The 19,085-nt window shown below is 50.0% G+C and overlaps 1 protein-coding gene across 2 annotated transcripts in view; it reads left to right on the top strand.

Moving 5' to 3' along the window:
- The first annotated feature begins 6 nt into the window (after positions 1-6).
- The window catches only part of Plekhd1 (pleckstrin homology and coiled-coil domain containing D1), a 35,715-nt gene continuing 16,636 nt past the window's right edge, over positions 7-19,085 (top strand). For both annotated transcript variants that reach the window (XM_010645364.2, XM_010645365.1), the window contains exons 1-6: positions 7-200; positions 10,832-10,925; positions 11,246-11,335; positions 11,530-11,606; positions 12,331-12,422; positions 13,241-13,293. In XM_010645364.2, the coding sequence (XP_010643666.1) occupies positions 52-200; positions 10,832-10,925; positions 11,246-11,335; positions 11,530-11,606; positions 12,331-12,422; positions 13,241-13,293 (555 nt within the window). In that variant the 5' untranslated portion in view covers positions 7-51. The remainder of the gene's footprint in view (positions 201-10,831; positions 10,926-11,245; positions 11,336-11,529; positions 11,607-12,330; positions 12,423-13,240; positions 13,294-19,085) is intronic.

The raw sequence follows: 19,085 nt of genomic DNA on the forward strand, positions 1-19,085 counted from the left end.
GAGCCCTGGGGAGGGAGTGGTCCCGGCCGCGGACTGCCCCGCCGAGGCAGCATGTTCTCGTCCAAGTCCAACTCCGTGTCGCCGTCGCCGTCCCTGGAGCAGGCCGACTCGGACGCGCTGGACATCAGCACCAAAGTGCAGCTCTACGGGGTGCTGTGGAAGCGGCCCTTCGGGAGGCCGTCGGCCAAGTGGTCCCGGCGGTGAGTTCCCCTCACGGTCCCTCTAACACAGCTGGGAGTGAGGCCGGACCTCAGAACCCATCCAGTGCCTGTCCCGACTCTGCCTTCCTCTGTGACCTTGGCCTCGCCACGGTTCATGCTGCTGCGCTGACTCCCCCTGGAAGATGAGGCTGTTGGCCTGGACAGGGAGCGCTAGGGTGGGACCAGGAGCGGGAGTGATTCTTTGGGGCATGAACTGAGTCCCGAGTGGGGAGCTGGTGTGGGTCCGTGCAATCGTGGCTGTAGCGAGTCAAGATGCATCACACCCTGACCCATCTCCAGCCAAAGACACCCTCTTGGGACGGTCGCAGCAGCAAGCTTAGCGGTGGGGCAAAGGCTGTCTTCCAGGGCCCCAACTGAGGGGTGACTTTCCAGGTTTCAGTAGGCTCTTTCCACTTACAAGTGGGCCTGGGAGCTACTGGGAGAAGCGGGGACTCCCAGGCTTTGGGGGCTATGGGCCATCTTCTGGATGGTTGTTGTCCTTAAGCCCATTTCATTTCTGAGATTTGTTTTTATTTTGTTTATTTATTTATTTATTTATTTATTTTGGTTTTTTGAGACAGGGTCTCACTATGTAGTTGAGACTGACCTGGAACTCACTATGTAGCCCAGGCTGGTCTTGAACTCACAGCGATCCTCCTGCCTCAGCCTCCCCAGTGCTGGGATTATAGGCGTGAGCTGCCACACCCAGCTCATTTGTGAGATTTGTGTTTGTGTGGCTTAGAAAATGCAGACCCTGTTCCTCCGTGGAACGCATGACCTTTCCAGGAAACCAGAGGTGCATTCACATAGCCTTTCCTGTCCCACATCATGACTCTGCCCTGAGCAGAGGTGCCTCAGACGTTCCCGGAACCACAGATCATGCGCACATAGTAGCGGTTGGTTCTAATGTTCCATTTTGATGAATAATTTACTATTTCTATAAGACCATAGAATAAATGGAGCTCTGGCCGGCATTTCACATTTTACATAGCTGGCTCCATGCACTTTTACTACATCTGACAGATTTGTCTCAGAGATTTAATGGGATACAGGCTCTTTTGTACCTCCAAAGTTAAATTTACGTCTGATGATTTAAATGGAGACTCGGAGTGCCATGAAATTATGAGGGGCTTTCAGGGTTGCACTGTCTGAGCTGCAGCCCCTGAGGGCCAAGAGTAGTCTGTCTCTGCTAGGGCACTCGAGTGGGGGTGGGAAGGCTGTTTGCAGCTTTGAGCGCCATTAGCAGAATCAGCAGCCCTTCTCCTCTTCTGCCTCAGCAGCTCCTGGCAGCCAACGCGCCTCTCCATCTGGGCTGGCTACTGTCCCAGGTGTTGCCTCTGCGTCCCATCCTCTGAGACTTTTCTTGCCAGGCATTTTCACCTGATTGCATCCAGTAAATGCCCCAGGGTGTGTCCATGGTCCCCTTTACCACTGCAGATACAGTGGGGACCTGGCTACTTACCCACAGTTGATTGAGGGGCTGAGAAGTATCCAGGGTAAAACCTCCCAGCTGAATCACAGTGACGAGGCTAGGAAGGTTTGGAGAACCTAGAGAGGCACCATCAGTGGTCCCCACAGCCACCCCTCAAAAATCCACTCTAAGTCAGAACAGTGTGTTTGTGTTCTGCAAATACAGCTCCAAGCTAAGCCCCCCCACGCCCTTCAAAGGTGACTGTCACGTTGGATCACTTCCTTCCTCTGGAGCTCTCACCACGGTAGACTCCTGCTTCTCTGGAGCTCAGGAAGAACTCACTTCTCACCTGCCCTCCCTGGCCTCTGTCTGTGTTCCCAGCTCTGAGGACACGACACACACACACACCAGCACTGAGTTAGCAACAGCTAGCAGAGAGCTGAGACAGGGTCTGGGTGTGGAGGAGGCTTGATGTTCGCTCAGCTCCGTCTTACTTCCCCGCAGGGCCCCTGGGCCCAGTTTCTCATGTGAGAAGTAGAATCTCTGGATGTCAGCTAATTAGTGGCCAAGTGGAAGCTTGGGGACCGTGCAGCTCAGGCCCAACCCTGCAGAGCCTCACCATTAGGGTGGTCGATGCCCTGGTGGGGCCAGTGAGGGAAAGAGGGCCTAGAAAAACTCCTTGCTGCATAAATAATGAGTGGGCAGGATTTAACCGGCTGCAGCTGGCTGGGTTCTATAAAGCTGCTTCCTGTCAGGGTCCGTCTTAGGATGTGGGCCTCCAGCCCCCACAGCTCAAGCGGCCCTGCCCCCCTGAGATAGAAAAATGGCCCTGAGCTAAATTTCCCATAGGCAGCAGAAAAGGGAGGGAGTCAAAGCACTAGTTAGCCAAAGCAAAGAATCTGGGAGAGGGGTCTAGAGGGTAAGATTGATGGCTCTGTCCTCCCCTCAGTCCCTGAGCAGTTGGGACTGAGGGGCCAATACCTGGGTAGCTCTGAGACAGCAGGGAATGGCGTTGGCAGTGTCAGCCTCCTCCAGGGTCAGCACCAAGGTGGGCTGGTCACGCAGCGGGGCTCTTTCCCAGGTTGGAGACTGTGTCCCACTCTGGCCCCTCTCTCACTTCCACCCCCCAATACCTTCGAAGGCCAGAAGTCCCGATGGGGGGGCCCAGCCAGTTCCTTCCTGTGATGGGGACGTCCACATTTCTTGTCCCCACTTGGCTCCTAGGGCCTGGGGAAAGCCCAAGCCGGCAGCAGCCCCTTCCTGTGGAGCCTAGACAGCCTCTGGCTCACGGTGCCCACCTGGGCTCGTGTGGAGGTTCAGCAGAGACAGTGTCCACGTGCTGTAGATCCCAGGCTGCAACCTGCAGAGATGTGGGAAGATTGTACAGATGGTGGTCACCATACCAGAGGCTTAGGGAGGAGTTTTCCTACATAGATTTGGGGCTCGGGGTTTTGTTTTTGTCTTTGCCTCTGAGCCCCACTTCCTAGAGGTGACATTGTCCTACCAAACGTGGCCAAAGAGCTGAGGAGAGGAGCCTAGCGTGTCAGCTCTGTGGTACCAGGCTGAGCCTCACCCTGTGACATGGGTTTGGTTTCACTTTCTGGCATTCCCTACAGCTGGCTGGCTGTGTGAGGTGTTCCAAGAGCCCACTATAGCCCTTGAGCTGTGACAGGCGATTGTAGCCCTCTTCCCCTTCAACAATCAACTTGTGTTCTCTGAACTTCTGTCAGAGGAGTAGCATGGGCGGGCACGGCCAGGTGTCAGCTGAGGAGCAGGGATTCCCCTGTATTGAGTGTGGAAAGGATGGGGTGTGGTGACAGCACGGGGAAGAGGAGGGATTGGGGGACAGTGTCTCTGCCCCTCGAAAACAAGGAGTCACCAATTGGTTCTGAAGATTTCATAGTATTTTTTTATTCTCTTGTTTTCCTTTCTCCTTGTCCTAGAGCCACTGTCCCCCACCAGGCCCACTGACAGGACATCTGGGGCAGAGAGGCAGGAGAAAGGCGTCTTGCCAAGTCTCCCCAGAACCTCTCTCTGTCAGCCACTACCTCTTTGAGGTGATGGCATTGAGAGTCCTTGGTTAGGGAGACAGGTAGATCTCTGGGTCACAACCCATAAGGAGGAGTAACACTTGTTAATTCAGGCTTTGCTGGGCCTGTAGGATGGTTTGCCCAGACCAGGTCTGCCAAAATCAAGCAAAGTTAGTTTTGTGTGAACCAGTCTGTCCTCACATTCAGTGACTGTTGGTGGCCTGTTTGAAAATGAGTCTTACCTCCATGGGAGCCAAACCTCAGGCTGGCAGGGGTTTCGGCCTCCTTATGCCCAGGATGGGAAGACAAAAAACCAGTTTCTTCTGAGAGCAGGTGTGAGTGTGGTGGAGAAGGAATCTAGGCTCCGAGGCAGGAGACCCAGGCCTGGGCTGGGGCAGGCCTGTCCCCTTGCTGGAAGGAGGTATCCTGTCTACCAAATGAGGGAAGAGGGTCAAATTGTGGTTTTTAAACTGTGTTCCACAGATGATTCTAGGAGTGCATTGAGTCTACCACCAGGGAGGGGAGTGCGGGAGCTGGAGCTCCACCCACTTCAGCCCGCACCTCCCTACTAGCACCTGTTTTGCGTATTAAGCATGTCTTTGAAGAATTCTGGCTGGGACTAGTGGCGCACACCTGAGACAGGAAGACAGTAAATCTAGGATACAGGGCAAGTTCAAGGCCATTTAGACTAGTGAGATCCTGTCTGAAAAAAAAAAAAAATTCTGCTAAAATTATCTGAACCCCCTTAGAGCTGATGATCTCTCCAGAAACCCATGTGCTTCACAGGTAGGATCCCAGCATCTCCCCTGAGCACACAGATGGACAAAAAGGGGGCTGTTTCCGTCTCCCATCTTCCATCTCCATTTCCCCAAAGGACACTTTGGATAGCTGTCCCTCCGCAGCTGTAACGTCCACATCCACACTCAGTGTCTGAGGGGCTCAGCGCAGGGGAGATCAGGGCTAGGCCTGTATTGGAAGCCTGTGTTTGGGGAGAGGTGGAAGGGGCTCTTCCACCTTCCTGGGAAGCAGGACTCGAGAGTCTCATGCATCCCTGTGCTCTTGCTGCTCTCTTGAAGGTGAAATGACTTTGGCCCCAGGACCAAATCCCATTGCAGTCACATCCTGCCCCAGGTCCCTGCTCATCCCAGGAAGCTCTAAGCCTGAGTTTCCTCACCTATAGACCGGGTTGCTGTCTGATCCATTGGGCTCAGTTTTCTCCCCAGTGTCACCACCCTTCCCCATGGCCACAAACACACACACACACGCACACACCAGTCTGTTATACAGACGTTGTGAATCCAGCAGACTATGCTGAAGGGAAGGGGTGACGGCAAGGAGGACTGAGGAGTATTTGGATCACGGAAGTATGAGCACCTTCAGACTGATGATCTGCTCCTCGGTTTTCCAGGTCTCCTTCGTTCATACCTCTCTCGACCCTGTAGGACTCACACTCGCTTCCCTGGGTTCTCTCTTCTCTGCACTCGCTATCCCGTGTTCTCCCCGTTGCCCCTCGGGATTTCCCCTAACGTCACATTTTCTGAACCCTGAACTGAATTGTGCTATTCAAAGCCCTTCCCAGCACCTATTCCCAAATTGGGTACTTGTGGCTCCAAACGCTCAGGAGTTTCCCCAGTGCCTTCCTTTCACAGGACCTGCCCACCTTGGAAGGTACCTGCCTGGGATCTAGGTAGCATTTTTCTTCACTCCAGCCAGTGTTAACCATCCAGCTGTGGCAGGGCCTTTACTGCGTTCATATTACAAGTGTGTGTGTGTGTGTGTGTGTGTGTGTGTGTGTGTGTGTACTGAGCTTAAGAATGCTGCCTTCAGTTCCTCATTCATGTTAGCTGGCTCCTATGTCTACCCTTTCACCTAGTCTAGAGTCCTCTCGTGCCACTGCAGTTAGCTCACCTTGTTCTCGTCTAATAGTCCAACAAGCCCTGATGGCTTTGGCCTCCCTAATAACTCTCATTTGTCCCTTTGCCTTGCCATGGGCTCCTCAAGGACCCCTTTCCCATGTCAAAAACTGCAACTTAATCTCTTGAGAGCTGGTTTAAAACCCACTGGAGCTCCCCTGTCTGCAGGAAAAAGCCTTGCCCAGCTCCCAGCCCTGACTCTTTTTGACCTTAGCTCCCACTTCTCCCTCTGCACACTTAAACACGGAGCAACCCCCTTTGCACTTATCTGCATGTGAATGTGATAGCACTTACTAGGGATTAAACTGAGGTCCCCTACACTGAGCCACACCGCCCCACACACACCTGGCCCTTTTTAAATTCTTAGTTTGAGTCAGGCTGGGCTCAAACCTGCAGCCCTCTTCCCTCAGCCTCCCAGAGTGCTGGCACTTCAGGCACCACCATCCCTGGTTTTTACCAGACGTATTTTGATAACCTCGAACTCAGTGTTCTCTGCCTATGCCCTTTCCTTTGTCTAGAACACACCTTTCCCCCGTCTACTTCCAAATTCCTAAGCTACTCCTGTTTTTTCTTCAAAACCCTGCTCCGTTGTTACTTCCTGTCAGAGAACTTCCCTGAGTGGATCCCTCAGCCATTTTCGGCCCCTGGTCTGCACTCTTGCTGTGCTTCCTACACACTTACTATGCTGCTGTACATTCTGGTGCTGTGTGGCACTGCGTGTTGTAGGCTGCAGCATTCCCTGCTGCCTTACACAGCTGTCCTCTATCCTAGTACTCCTCCGCTTAGCTGTGTGACCTGGGGCATATTACTTAACTTTTCTGTGTTCTAGTTTCTTTGCCTGTCCCGTGTAAGAAGTGCATGAATGAACATGCATTGTGCTGTTTCTATGAGTGCCTGGCCCCAAGAAGGAACTGGATAAACATCAGCTATTTTTAAAATTGTTGATTTCTACATTCTCTCTTCTGCATTCAACTCTAAGCTCCTGGAGGGCCAGGACTCATCAGCCAGAGGGTCCAGCATGGTGCCTGGCTATGCCAGGTGATTCCTTAATGCTTTCTGGCCTGTGCTGACCAGGAGCTTGGGGTTCCCTTGTAGAGATCCACACTATGGAGACCAACAGCTGCCAGTCTTAAGTGATAAGGAGGCCCGAACAGCACAGAGCACAAACAGTTGAGGCTTGGGGCTTTGTCAGCAGAGGTAGCTGAGCTCCAAGTGTGTTACTTGCTAGTTTGCTTAATCTCTTGGTGCCTCAGTTTTCTCACCAGTAAAACAGAAAAAAAATTCCACCTCCATCTCTTAGAGTTGTTGTGAGAAACCCAAATAAGGTAGTGTCAACGAAACACTTAGCAAACGGAGTGTCTTGCACCTTCTCTAAATGCTCCTTAATCTAACGGCGAAAATAGTGTCCTGTAAGACCAGACAGGAGGCTGCCAGGGCTGGCATAGACTCCTTGTGGCACACACCCTAGGCTTCCCCACAACTACAGGCAGATAAAGGGGGCGCTAAAGGCTAGGGCCAGACCCAGAGCTTCTCCTAGGACCGACGTTGGTCATGGGGACAGAGGCATCGGACAGAGGATAGGAGATTAATCCTCGGGCCAAGTGTTCCCTCCAGGGGAACTATGTGCACACAGATAAGAAGGAGGTCGGGGCGGCTGCAGCAGGCACTGAACCTGGCAGTCGTGAGTCATAAGCATCCTAATAAAGGAAACACTGCCTCTTTACCGTGATGTTCTAGGTCCCTGTGTGCTCCCCGACACTGTGAGTTGCTGCTATCCCTCTTATCCTCAGGCTGCATAGGAGGCAGCTGAGGCCCAAATGAGGAGGTCACTTGCCTGTCGCTGCTGGGACATGGTGGCGCGCTGCCCCTGGGCTTCCCTGGTGTACCCAGTGCTACCCAGTGCCTCTGGCCCCTGTGTGTGCAGGGCCGTGAGCCAGAGGAGCAGCTCCTCTAGGAGTGAGGAGCAGGAGGGACTGTGGGTCTCGGGTTCCAATCTCAGCTCCTCCTACTCCCTAGTTGTGGGGCTTTACACATGTTGTTTCACTCTAGCCTCAGTTTCCTCACCTGTAAATTGGGAGTGAAGGGATAAAATAGCACCCTCAGGATTGCCCATGGGCTCAATGCTCCAATACCTGTGGAGTCGTAGTACAGAGCTCCTGTGTGAGAATGGCTAGATCGGTGGTGATGGTCACCGGGCCTTCCACAGCCAGCCAGGCTGTAGTCCCGATGAAGGAGCCTGGGCCCCCCATGCTGAGAAGAAGTGGAGGATCCTTGCTGGAACAGTGGCCTCCACTGAGGCAGGCTTATTAGAAAGCCAGCCCTTTGGGCCTTAAAAGTGCGCCTGCCGAATGAGCCTGTACTGGGCGCACTCACTGCCAGCAGGGCACTTGCCTTCCTCAAGTCGATGCCAGCTCCGTCCACTCCCTTCACCCCCACCCAACAAGCTGAGAACAGCTGGAGCAGGGCTGCAGTGTGGTACACGTCACATGCGTGCCCTTCTTACCCCTGAAGCCACGGCCATGGGGGGCCCTGGGCCTGCGAGAGTCAGACTGGTGTGGAGCACAAGCTGCCCTGGACACCCATCTCTGTCAGCTGCTTTCTGTGTTGCACTGCAGAAGGAGGGGGTGAGCTGGGTGTGGTGGTGCCTGCCTGTAATCTCAGCACTAGGAAGGCTGAGGCAGGAAGATCGCCGAAAGTTCGAGAACAGGCTGGGCTGCATATTTCAGGGCTAGCCTGAATTAATAGCAAGACCCTGTCGCAAAGAAAAAAAGAGGAGGGGTAACGTTTGTGGACACATTCTGTGGACTCTATATAGCTTCATCCACTAGATCTTCTCTTGCCCCCTCACCATAAGTGGCAATAGCTCTTACTGGACCCTCCTGCCTCTTCCTGACAATCTCCTCTCAACACGCCAGCCAGGACGAGCCTTTTTCCACCTAAGTCAGGTCACATCAGTTCTTCTCAAAGCTCTCCCAGGGCCATCTCTCCTATTCAGAGAAAAAGCCAGCCTCCACCAGGCAGCTGTGTGACTTTCAGCAAGTCCTGCCGCCTTTCTGCTTCATTTCTGTCCACACTGAATCCCAGAAGCTCCCATCTTGGAGAATAATTGTGTTAAGCGCATTAACCCAGATATCTTCTTGGTTTGCGGTAAGAACCAAATAAATGTAAGCTCTGTCATTATTGTTACAGTGGCCATAGGGCCTCACACCATCTGGCCCAGCTGCTCTTAGCGCGGCTCACTCTGTGTCTCTTAGCCTGTCGGTTCCTTCCAGGATCTTTGCCCCTGTGGGTCTCTGCCTGGAAACCTTCCCTTTTTGAAAAGATCAGCTTCTCCATCAGTCTCCCTCTGCTACAGTTCAGTATTTCAGAAGCTGTTGAAAGAGACAGAGGCAGCTCTGTGCTGCTTCGTTTCCAGTTTCGTATCAAGCCCCAAGCCCCACCCATCACCTGACATAGGTTCTGGTGAGGGCCTTCGTCCCGATTCACAGATGGACAGCTACTCAGTGTGCCCTCACGGGACAGTGAGGAGAAAGAGAGAGGACAGGGAGGAGAGCGGGAAGGAAAGAGGAAGGAAATGGAGAGAGAGAGATCGATCTTTCTTGTTATAAAACCACAGTCCTATTGGATTAGGGGGCCTTGCCTTCATTAGCTCATTTAACCTTGATTACCTGTGCACTTGTGGTTAGAGTGTCAACATATGAATTTGGTGGTGGTAATAATTTGGAAGTGGCCGAAGGGGTAGAAGCAGCTCTGCGCTGCTGGTCTCGCCTTTCATGTGGAGATACATGTCAGATCACACATCATTCAGCCCTGTCTTGGGTCCTCTGCTAATCTCGTGTGGCCCTCACTACAGCCACATAAGGTAGGTGCTGTCACCACCGTTCCACAGTCAAAGAGACTAAGGCCCAGAGAGCTGAGCTCTCTTGCCCAAGCCCCAACCCAAGCTGGAAAATGGCCAAATACCTTGTCCATGGAACTCAAGTGACACAGCCCCATCCCCCAAGAGCCTCTCCGGACAGGAGGAGCACGTGGGGTGTGGCAGTGGGCGCCACGTGCCAAGTGCTCCATTTGGCGGCCAAGTGCAGCAGAGCTCAAACGTCAGTGAGGGCTGGGCTGGTCCTCACGGCAGACGGAGGAGGCTCAGTCAGTGAAGAGAGAAGGCGGCAGGCATCTCCCTTTGTGAGTTCATGGGGACCAGCAAAAGAGGCAGCGACTTCACAGTAGTGGGAAAGCTGAGAAGTGGGCAGGGTTGGCCCCTGGAGGGTGCTGTTCCTGTGCTCTCTCCCGCAGCAGGCAGAAAGGCCTGGGGGGAGAGCTGGCACTGGCAGGGTGTTACCCTGAGCAGCATCTAGAGCACTGCATTTGTTATGTGGCTGGGCTGGGTGGGTTGCTTCAGTCTATGAGTTCAAGACCACCCTAGGTAACACAGTGCAACCCTGTCTCAAAAAGGGGTGGAGGTTGGTTTAAACCTTGTAAAGTACAAAGCTGAGTTTTATTTGGCTCAGTAGAGGGAGATGGCAGCTGTGCCAGGGCTGACCGCCCTAGCTGCAGCCTCGGGAAAGATCTTGTGACTGATAAACCTTCAGAGATTCACTACATAGTGGCCCTGGAGAAAGGAGCCAGCCAGTTTAGCATCTATGAATGTCAGGGTCTTTGAAGGCCCAACTGCCTCTTCCCCTGTTGGGTGCTTGGTGTCTTAATCATAGTCGGCTTTGGTCATTAGTTCTAGAAGAGTCCCCAGTGTGGCCAAGGGCTCCATGTATTGCTATCAAGGATTCACCTCTCCAACAGTCAGGAAGGATCAAGGACCCTGGGCTCCTAAGTTCGACCCGACTCCCAGGAGGAGGCTGTGGAGCATCCAAGACAGAAGGGAACGCAGATGTCACTGCCCTTTGTGGGGGTCAAGGCCTGTGCACCTGGCCTCAGCTGCCTGGTACTCAAATCCACCTGGCTGCCAGCTCTCGAGATGACACCAAAAGGCCTACCTTGGGATTGTGTATCTTCTTCCCTTCCTTCTACCCTACCACGATAAGACCCCAAGGGGGTCTGCTGTGCCAAGGGTGGCAGTTTTCGGGGATGGAGGCTGCTAGCCTGGGGCCACCCTGATGTGAGGAGGGCTGGGCTGTCTGCAGAAGAGCAGGAGAAGCCAACCGGGCAGCTGAGTCTTCATGCAGATATGGAACATGACCTGGTGTCCCCAGGGGCCCCCAAGGGACTTCCTGTTGTCTAGAGAGATCTCACTCTCCTGCTTGTCCTCCCTCCCGACCACCACTGCAGGTTTTTCATCATCAAAGAAAGCTTTCTCCTTTACTACTCTGAGAGTGAAAAAAAGAGCTTTGAAACCAACAAATACTTTAATATACATCCAAAGGTGAGACAGCCCCTTCCCGGGCCCACAATGCGGGAGGGCTCATGGGGACAAGGGGGATGGTAGGGGTCGAGGGTCTGTTGTCTTGATGCTGTCCAGCGGGGAGCCTTGAGAGCAAATCTTCACATGGCACCTCCTGGGCTGCACCTCATCCTCCTGTGCCCCTAAGTCTTCCCCAGCCCTTCCTCTTTGCCCTGGGAGTCGGTTCTGGACTCTGTTTTGTGGCGCCAAGGCCTGGTCCAGCTGGGGCCCTTGGCTTTGTCAAAGGCCCCCTAGTGACCAGAGCTGGTGGGGTGGGGCTGCCTGCTGTGGTTCCTCCTCAGGGCGTCATCCCTCTGGGGGGCTGCCTGGTGGAGGCCAAGGAAGAGCCCAGCATGCCCTACGCCATGAAGATCTCGCACCAGGACTTCCACGTGAGTGAGGCAGCCCTCAGCCTGGGCTCAGTGGGGGCACCCGAGCCTCTTCCTGCCTTCCCCAGATAGCCCCACAGCATGCTGGCAAGGGGGCTGTCGTGCCCAGGACCCTGGGGTGGCTGGAGAGCAGAGTGGTCCACTCTCCCTTGGTGTGGCTGCCTCTCAGGCATGCCCATGGCTCCTCTCTCCACCAGGGCAACGTCCTGCTGGCCGCCGAGTCTGAGTTCGAGCAGACACAGTGGCTGGAAATGCTGCAAGAGTCTGGGAAGGTGTAAGTTCCCAGCCGGGAGGGCTGCCTGCGGGTCCTGAATGCCCTGCCAGTCAGCTGGGATCCTGGTGGGCACTGAGACGGGGCTGTGGGAGCTGGCCAGGATGCGGAGAGGAAGTGGGCCAGACTTCAGAGCACCTGTGTGGGTCCCCGATTGAGCCTGGGAAGGGTCTTTAGTCCCAGCGGTAGAGGTGAACAGCATGTGCTTCAACTCTTGGGAGTGATTCAGTGTCACTGGTTGTATTTGGCACCTCCTGAAACCATTTCACTGCCAGGCCTGTAATTCTAGGGAGGGCCAGAACTAGTGCTTTGTAAATCTGGGTCCAGAGCACAGTGGTCCTCAGGCGACACAGTCCGTTTGCACACAAACGCCTACCCTAGGTCCAAAAAGTAACACTGAGTCTCGCCCTGTGCCCGTGCTCAGTGGTGGCCATGCAGTGGTGTAGAAAGCACCTGGAAAGCAATCTCTCCCCTGTTCTGAAAGCGCGCTCCACCCAGTCTCCGGTGGCCCACTTTGCAGCCCAGGCCGGCCTCCAGGCGCTGTAACTGATCCATGCTAGGGTCGTGCCCAGAGTCCCGGGTGCCACAGTGACAGTGAGCTCAAGCTGAGATTCTGGAGCGAGGATGGGAGAGTAAAAACATGCACATTCTCCTTCTCCTCCACCCTTCCCAATTGACGCTTTTGTTTCTTCTTCTGTCCTCGGTCCCATCTGCCCTCCCTCGCCAGGACCTGGAAGAATGCCCAGCTGGGAGAAGCTATGATCAAAAGCCTGGAGGCCCAGGGGCTGCAGTTGGCTAAAGAAAAGCAGGAGTATTTAGGTTGGCTGGAGGGGATCTGAGGGTTCCTAAGGGTAGCACGCAGGGGGGCCAGAGGGGTATCTCAGGTGAGGGCTCAGCAGGCTCAGCCTAAGGAGCCACTGAAAGGCTTCATTGTGCCTTAAATGTCCTTTTGGCCAGTGTGGCTGGAGGCAAGAGACTGTGGTGGCCAGGAGCCTGGACTCTGAACCCACGGTTGTCACTTGGTCAGCGTCTTAGGCAGCTCACCCACTCTAACACCGATTTCCTGCTCCATAGAGTAGAGATAAAAATCGTCTTTAGCTTTTAGAGGCAGAGTGGCGGTCAACGGCAACATGCCTGTGGGTGCCTGTATTGGGCACGTAGTGAGAGCTCCACACCTGGAGCTGACCTCGTCATCCTACCCTGGGTCCCCAGGTCCTGTGCTTGGGAGAGACGACGGTGCAACTGAGGCCTCGCTCACTGCATGTCCCTGTCCTCTTCTGTCTACTTAGAAACTTGCAGCCCTTTCACCGCTTCCCCTCGGCCTGCTCCACACACATCTTTCCTCACCCCAGGGCTCCGCCCTCCCTGCTAGCCAGACACAAATGCAGGTGCTGAGGGGCCGAGGACATCCCTTGGGGCTGCAGAGACTCAGGATGAGGCCCTGTCGTGGTCCTCTGAATGCACAAAGCGGGGTGATAGCCAGAAAGCAGGAAGCAGCTTAGGCCGCGGAGGTAGCTCCCCTCACTAGAGCTCAGCCCAGACCCTGGCCAGCGGAGGCTCTTCCTGGGGAGATACTGGGTCCATTCAGAACCTCAGATCTGAGGGAACCTTTTGTGAATGTGTGCTTGCTTTGGCAGACAAACTGATGGAAGAGACGGAAGAACTGTGCCTTCAGAGGGAACAGAGAGAGGTAGGCGCACAGGAAGGTGTTGAGACCTGGTGTGCTTCCCGCCCTGGCCCTCAGCAGCCCTGCAGCCTGCTGGCCTGTGTCTCTAGCAAAGGATCGGGGAGTGACGCAGGGGACTGGGCACCCACGGGATGTGCTGGGAAGTGAGATGGGGTGGTGCAGGGAGGCCAGGGGAGCTGACAGTGCTTGCCACTGGCTGTAGCTTCTGTGCTCGAGGTGCATTTCTCCTTTCCAACTCAGAAGGAAAGTAGAAGAGGGTAAGGGACCACCATCCAAAGAAAAAGCCATCCAAGAATTTTGCAAGCTGCTTGTTACCGATACTCATAAGAGACTGAAATGGCCTCTGTTAGCCAGAAGTGGGATGGTGGGGTTTGATGATCTTGGGGTTCCTTCATTCTCTGTTGACAACACAATTCCTGAGCAGGTTCGTGACTGACTTGAAGCATTGTGGGGTCAAGGAGGCGCTCTCCTCACTGGTACCACTAAAGTTCACTGTCATATCCCCTGTCCAGGCAACATGGGCCTCCTGTGTTCTGAGGCTCCACTCCCATGCCTGAAGGGCAGGGTAGGGTAGGGGTTAGCTATGGAACTGGAGCCAGCTGTTTGTCTTTGTATTTAAAACCTTCTCCACTTTTAGCTGCAGGACCTCAGGCAAGTTTCTTAACCTGAGGGACATCACTACTCTCATCTGGAAGAAGAGGGGAATGGTAGAACCTATCTTCTTAGGGATGCTGTGGGATTGAGGAAGATGTTATGTGTGAAGTGCTCTGCACCTCGTCCATGCGTAATGAATACTGTGTTTATTTAGCACATGTTGTTATTAACAACACATCCTGCACATGAACTGTCTGTGACCCCAAGCTAGAGTGTCTGTGTGGAGAACCCCACAACAGGAGGAGCTGATGGAGTCCACTTCTCTGCCTTGTCTCTTTTCTTTGTCCTCTTGCCTTTGAGCCGCAGGGCGGGGGCCAGCAGTTTAGACAGGTTTGGTGCCTCCTCTCAGGAGCTCTGCACCTTCCTAACCATCCCTCATAGGCCTCTGCAATGTGCCCTTTGCACCCCAAAACTTCCCAGGGCCTGCATAGCACCTGCCTGGGATGTGGAATGATATGTGACTCTAATCCAGTAAGACAATCCAGTCTTATTTTTCTTTATCTAAAATGTTATCAATTATTCTGCCCCATTTATCCAACTGGATTTCAAGTCACTTGTTGATTACTAAGAATTAATAAGGGTTGAGGCTGTGTATTTGGAAGTCTGGATTTGAGGACTGTCGTCCTGAATCTCTCTACTTCCCAGGGCCTGGCCTCGATATCCACAGACCCTCATCTGGGTCCCCCATTAGAGTCTGGGCATTTTTGCCACACAGTCCTGTGTTTTGAGTGGGACTTTGGTGTATTGCCAGCAACCTAAAGACAGGTGATTCAAGAAGCTAGGATGGGATGAGGTGACAGACACAGCCACCAGCAGGGAGAGATTTATCCGTCAGAGAGGCTAAATCTGGGGCTGGAGGAAAATTTAGATACTTTATCTAGGTCTTTAGCCAGGAAATTGGGACAGCAGAGACCCACTGCACACAGGCCTTGTTTAATGCAACTGCTTATTAGAGGGAGGCTGTCAGCTGTGAACTCTCTTTTTTGGTGCAAAATTGGAGTAAATCTCAGGCCCAGCTGGTACCTGCAGTGGCAGGTGCTCTGGGCCAGCAGGAGAGAACTATGCCCAGGTCTGCAGTCCTTGTCCACCACGTGCTCTAGATCAGCATCTTCTCCTGTCCTGACCAAGGAGTCATTCTGTCCAAGTTTTCCTTTCTTAACTTGCCATCCAAAGCAGGGATCTATCTCCCTGTCCCTTTGCCACCTCCACTCCAGGGCGGAGACTGATGGGGTGCTTCCCACTGCACAGAAAGGCCCTTGGTACAGTGTCCCATTGATAAAGATTCTCCATGGTTTGTGAGGTCTGTTGGGCAGGCTGGCCTAAAAGAAGACTTGTGGGCTGGTCCCTTCAACTTTATAACTGTCAGGCTCACTCTTGGCCTGTGATCTATGGATTTTGGCGACTGTGTGACGTCATGTACCCATCACTTAGTATCATACAGGAAAGTTTCACGGTCCTAAAAACCCTCCATGCTGCCTATCTTCATCTCTTCCCCACTCACCCCTGGCGACCTTGGGTCTTTGTACTGTCTCCAAAGTGTTCTCTTTTCCAGAATGTCGTATGTAGTCATTGGAATCACATACTGGCTTTGTCATATTGGCTTCTTTTACTTAGTAATATTCATCTGTGCTTCTTTCATGTCCTTTGTACCTTGGAAGCTCACTTTAGCACCAAATAATACTGTTGTTGGAGTGTACTATACTTTGTTTATCCGTTCTCCCCACCGAAGGACATCTTAGTTGCTTCTAAGTATTGGAAATTATAAAGAAAACCACTGTAAATGTAAGTATATAATTTTTTGTGTGGATGTTCATTTCAGTTCATTTGAATAAGTAACCTGGAGAGCAGTTCCTGGATTACAGAGGAAAATTATGACAGTTTTGTGAGACTCTGACAAACTCTTCCAGAGGAGCTGGGCCATTTTGCATTCCCATCAGCAATGGATGAGAGTTCCTGCTCCACATTTTTGCTAGCATTTGATGTTGCTGATGTTTTGCATTTTGGCTGTGTTCGTAGATGCTTAGTGGTCTCGTGGTTGTTTGAATCTGTGATTATCTAATGACATATGATGTTGAAGATTTTTCTCTGCTCATTTGCCATTTGTAGATCTTTGGCTGGGTGTCTTTTCTGGTCTCTTTCTTTCTTTCTTTCTGTTTTGTTACCGGGGATCGAATGTTCATTTTCTTTGATTTTTAAGTGTTCTTGTGTTTTGGCTAACAGTCTTTTATCAGAAACATCTGCAAGCATTTTCTCTCGCTCTGTGGTTTATCTTCTCACAATTGAACAGCCACTTTTTCAGGACGCTTTGGCAGCTTCTTATAAAACTCCTGTACTTTTCCATGTGACTTGGCAGTTCCACTTCTTGACATTGTCTTTTGCAGAGAAAAAGCTTAAAAATTTTAGTGAACTCCAGCTTGTCAGTTATTTTATGGTGTTGAATCTAAAGAGTCAGCTTCCAGGGCACGCAGGTTATAGTTTTGTGTTTTATGTTTGGGTTTATGGTTCATTTTGAGTTTATTTTTTGTGAAAGGTATAAGGTTTGTATCTGGGTTCTTTTCTTTTGTTCTTTCTTTCCTTTCCTTTTCCTTCCTTGCTTCCTTCCCTCGCTATAAAAATTTAGGATCAGTTTGTGAATAGCCATAAAATAATGTACTGAGATTTTCACTGTTATTGTATTGAATATAAAGAATTGAGTATAAAGAAATGCCATTTGACAATACTGAGTCTTCCTATCCATGAATGTGGAGTAGCTATTTATTTATTCATATCTTTCATTAGTTGTGTAGTTTCTACATATAGATCTTGTACATGTTTTATAACTAAATCTTATGTAACTTTTAAAGGGATACTAATATAGACAGTAACGTGTTTTTAATTACAAATTTCGTTTGTCTGTTGCTGGTATGCAGGAAAACAATTGACTTTTATACATTAACCTTGTAACCTTGCCAATTGTTTATGAGCTGCAGGAATTTTTGTGTCAATTCTCTTGGATTTCCTACATAGATGATCATGTCATCTGTGACAAAGACAATATCATTTCCCTCTTCCCAATCTGTATACCATTTATTTCCTATTCTTATCTTACCACATTATCTAGGACTTCCAGTACAATGTTGAAAAGCAGTAGTGAGAGGGAACATCCTTGCTTTGTTAGTGGTTAAAGGGAATGCTTCTAGATTTACGCCATTAAGCATGGTGTCAGCTATAGGGTTTGTTTTGTTTTGTTTGAGACAGAGTCTTGCTACATTGTAGTTCAGGCTGCCCTTCAACTCATTTTGTGGTCCAGACTGGCCTCGAATTTACAGCAATCCTCCTGCCTTAGCCTCCCAAATGCTGGGAATACAGGCAGTGCCATACACCTGACTCAGCTGTAGGTTTTTTGTACATGTTTATCAAGTTGAGGCAGTCCCTTCTATTCCTAGTTTATTTGGTATTTTAATTACCAATAGGTGCGGGACTTTGTCAAATGCTTTTTCTGTCTATGTTGATATGCTCATATTATTTGGTTGTTTTTTTTTTTTTTTTTTTTTTTTTTTTTTTTTTGGTACCAGGAATTGATCTCGGGCCCTTTGGCTTATGAGGCAGGCAGTGGAACCACTGAGCCAAATCCCCAGCCCTGCTCATATGTTTTTTTATTCTTTACCTTGTTGATGTGATAGATAACATTAATTGATTTTTTAATATTGAACAACTCTTGCATACTGGTAAAAGTGCACTTGGTCGTGATGAATAATTCTTTTTATGTATTGTTGGATTTGATTGCTAATAATTTATTATGGAATTTTGTATCTGTGTTAAATGATTCAAGTCTGTAGTCTCCATTTCCTATAATGTCTTCATTGAGTTTTGGTACTACAGTAATGCTAGCCTTATCAAATGAGTTAGGAAGTATTCCTTATGCATCTATCTTCCAGAATATTTATAGAGAGTTGGTATACTTTCTTCCTTAAATGTTTTATTGAATTCACAGAGAATCCATCTGGGCCTGACGTTTTCTGATTTGAAAGGTTTTAAATCATTATTTTGACTTAATTTATTGTATGACAAATTATTGACTTAATTTCTTCAGTAGATATCGGTTTATTCAGATTGAGTGTTTCTTGTGTCTTTTTTTTTCTATTTCTTTAATGAAAAAATAAAACATTTTTAAATTACCAGGTAAGAGAATAGCAATAGTTATTACACTGTGTATCATTATCTTCAAAGTAGTTACTCAGCATGACATAAACCAAAAAGATTCTTATGAAAAAAGAATAACACAAACTTTCTTTTCAATGGAAGAAGATAAACTTTCAGTATAAATGAAATGAATTAGCATATATATTGAAATATTTTTTAAATAATTAAATATGCAATTTTGGGAAGTATTTGAACTTCTCCTGATGTACTATTTACCTCTCTTTTATTTTGCTCTTTGTTTGTATATATATGTATTTTCTTATATAAGAGAAACCGTACAATATTCGAGCCTCTGACTTATTTCACTTAACATTATGTTTTCAAGTTGCAGCCATTTGCCTACAAATGTTTCAAATCTACATTTATGGCAATGTAGCAGTAAAAATACAACATTTTCCTCATGCATTCATGTGTTGATGGATATATATGCTGTTTCCAAGATCTAGCTATCATATATTTTTTTTTCTGTTATAAATTGTGCTGCTATAAACATGAGTGTGAATTCTTGTGTCTTTTGACAGGTTATGTCTTTTAAGAAATTGATTCATTTTATGTAGTAGTTTATCAAGTTGTGGGCATAGTTTCTTTTTCTTTCTTTTTTGTTTCTTTGAGACAGGGTCTCACTATATAGTTCAGACTGCTCTGGAACTCACTGTGTAGCCAAGGCTGGTCTCAGCTCACAGCGATCCTCCTGCCTCAGCCTCCAGAGTGCTGGGATTACAGGCATGCGCCACCATGCCCGGCGGGTATAGTTTCTTATAGTAATCCTTTACTGTTCTTTTAGTGTCTGTGATGATATTTCCTTTTTGTGCCTTCTATTTCTGATATTAGTGAAAGAAGTCTCTCTTTTTTTTAAGCAAAACATTTATTGGTACATTTTAGGAAAATCTATTATACTATTATACCTTTTAGTCCTTATTTCTACTTTTGGTTTCTCACACCAAAGAAACAATACAATA

This window comes from Fukomys damarensis, unplaced genomic scaffold (assembly GCF_012274545.1).
Source record: "Fukomys damarensis isolate Sample0158 unplaced genomic scaffold, DMR_v1.0_HiC HiC_scaffold_21, whole genome shotgun sequence".
Lineage (NCBI taxonomy): Eukaryota > Metazoa > Chordata > Mammalia > Rodentia > Bathyergidae > Fukomys > Fukomys damarensis.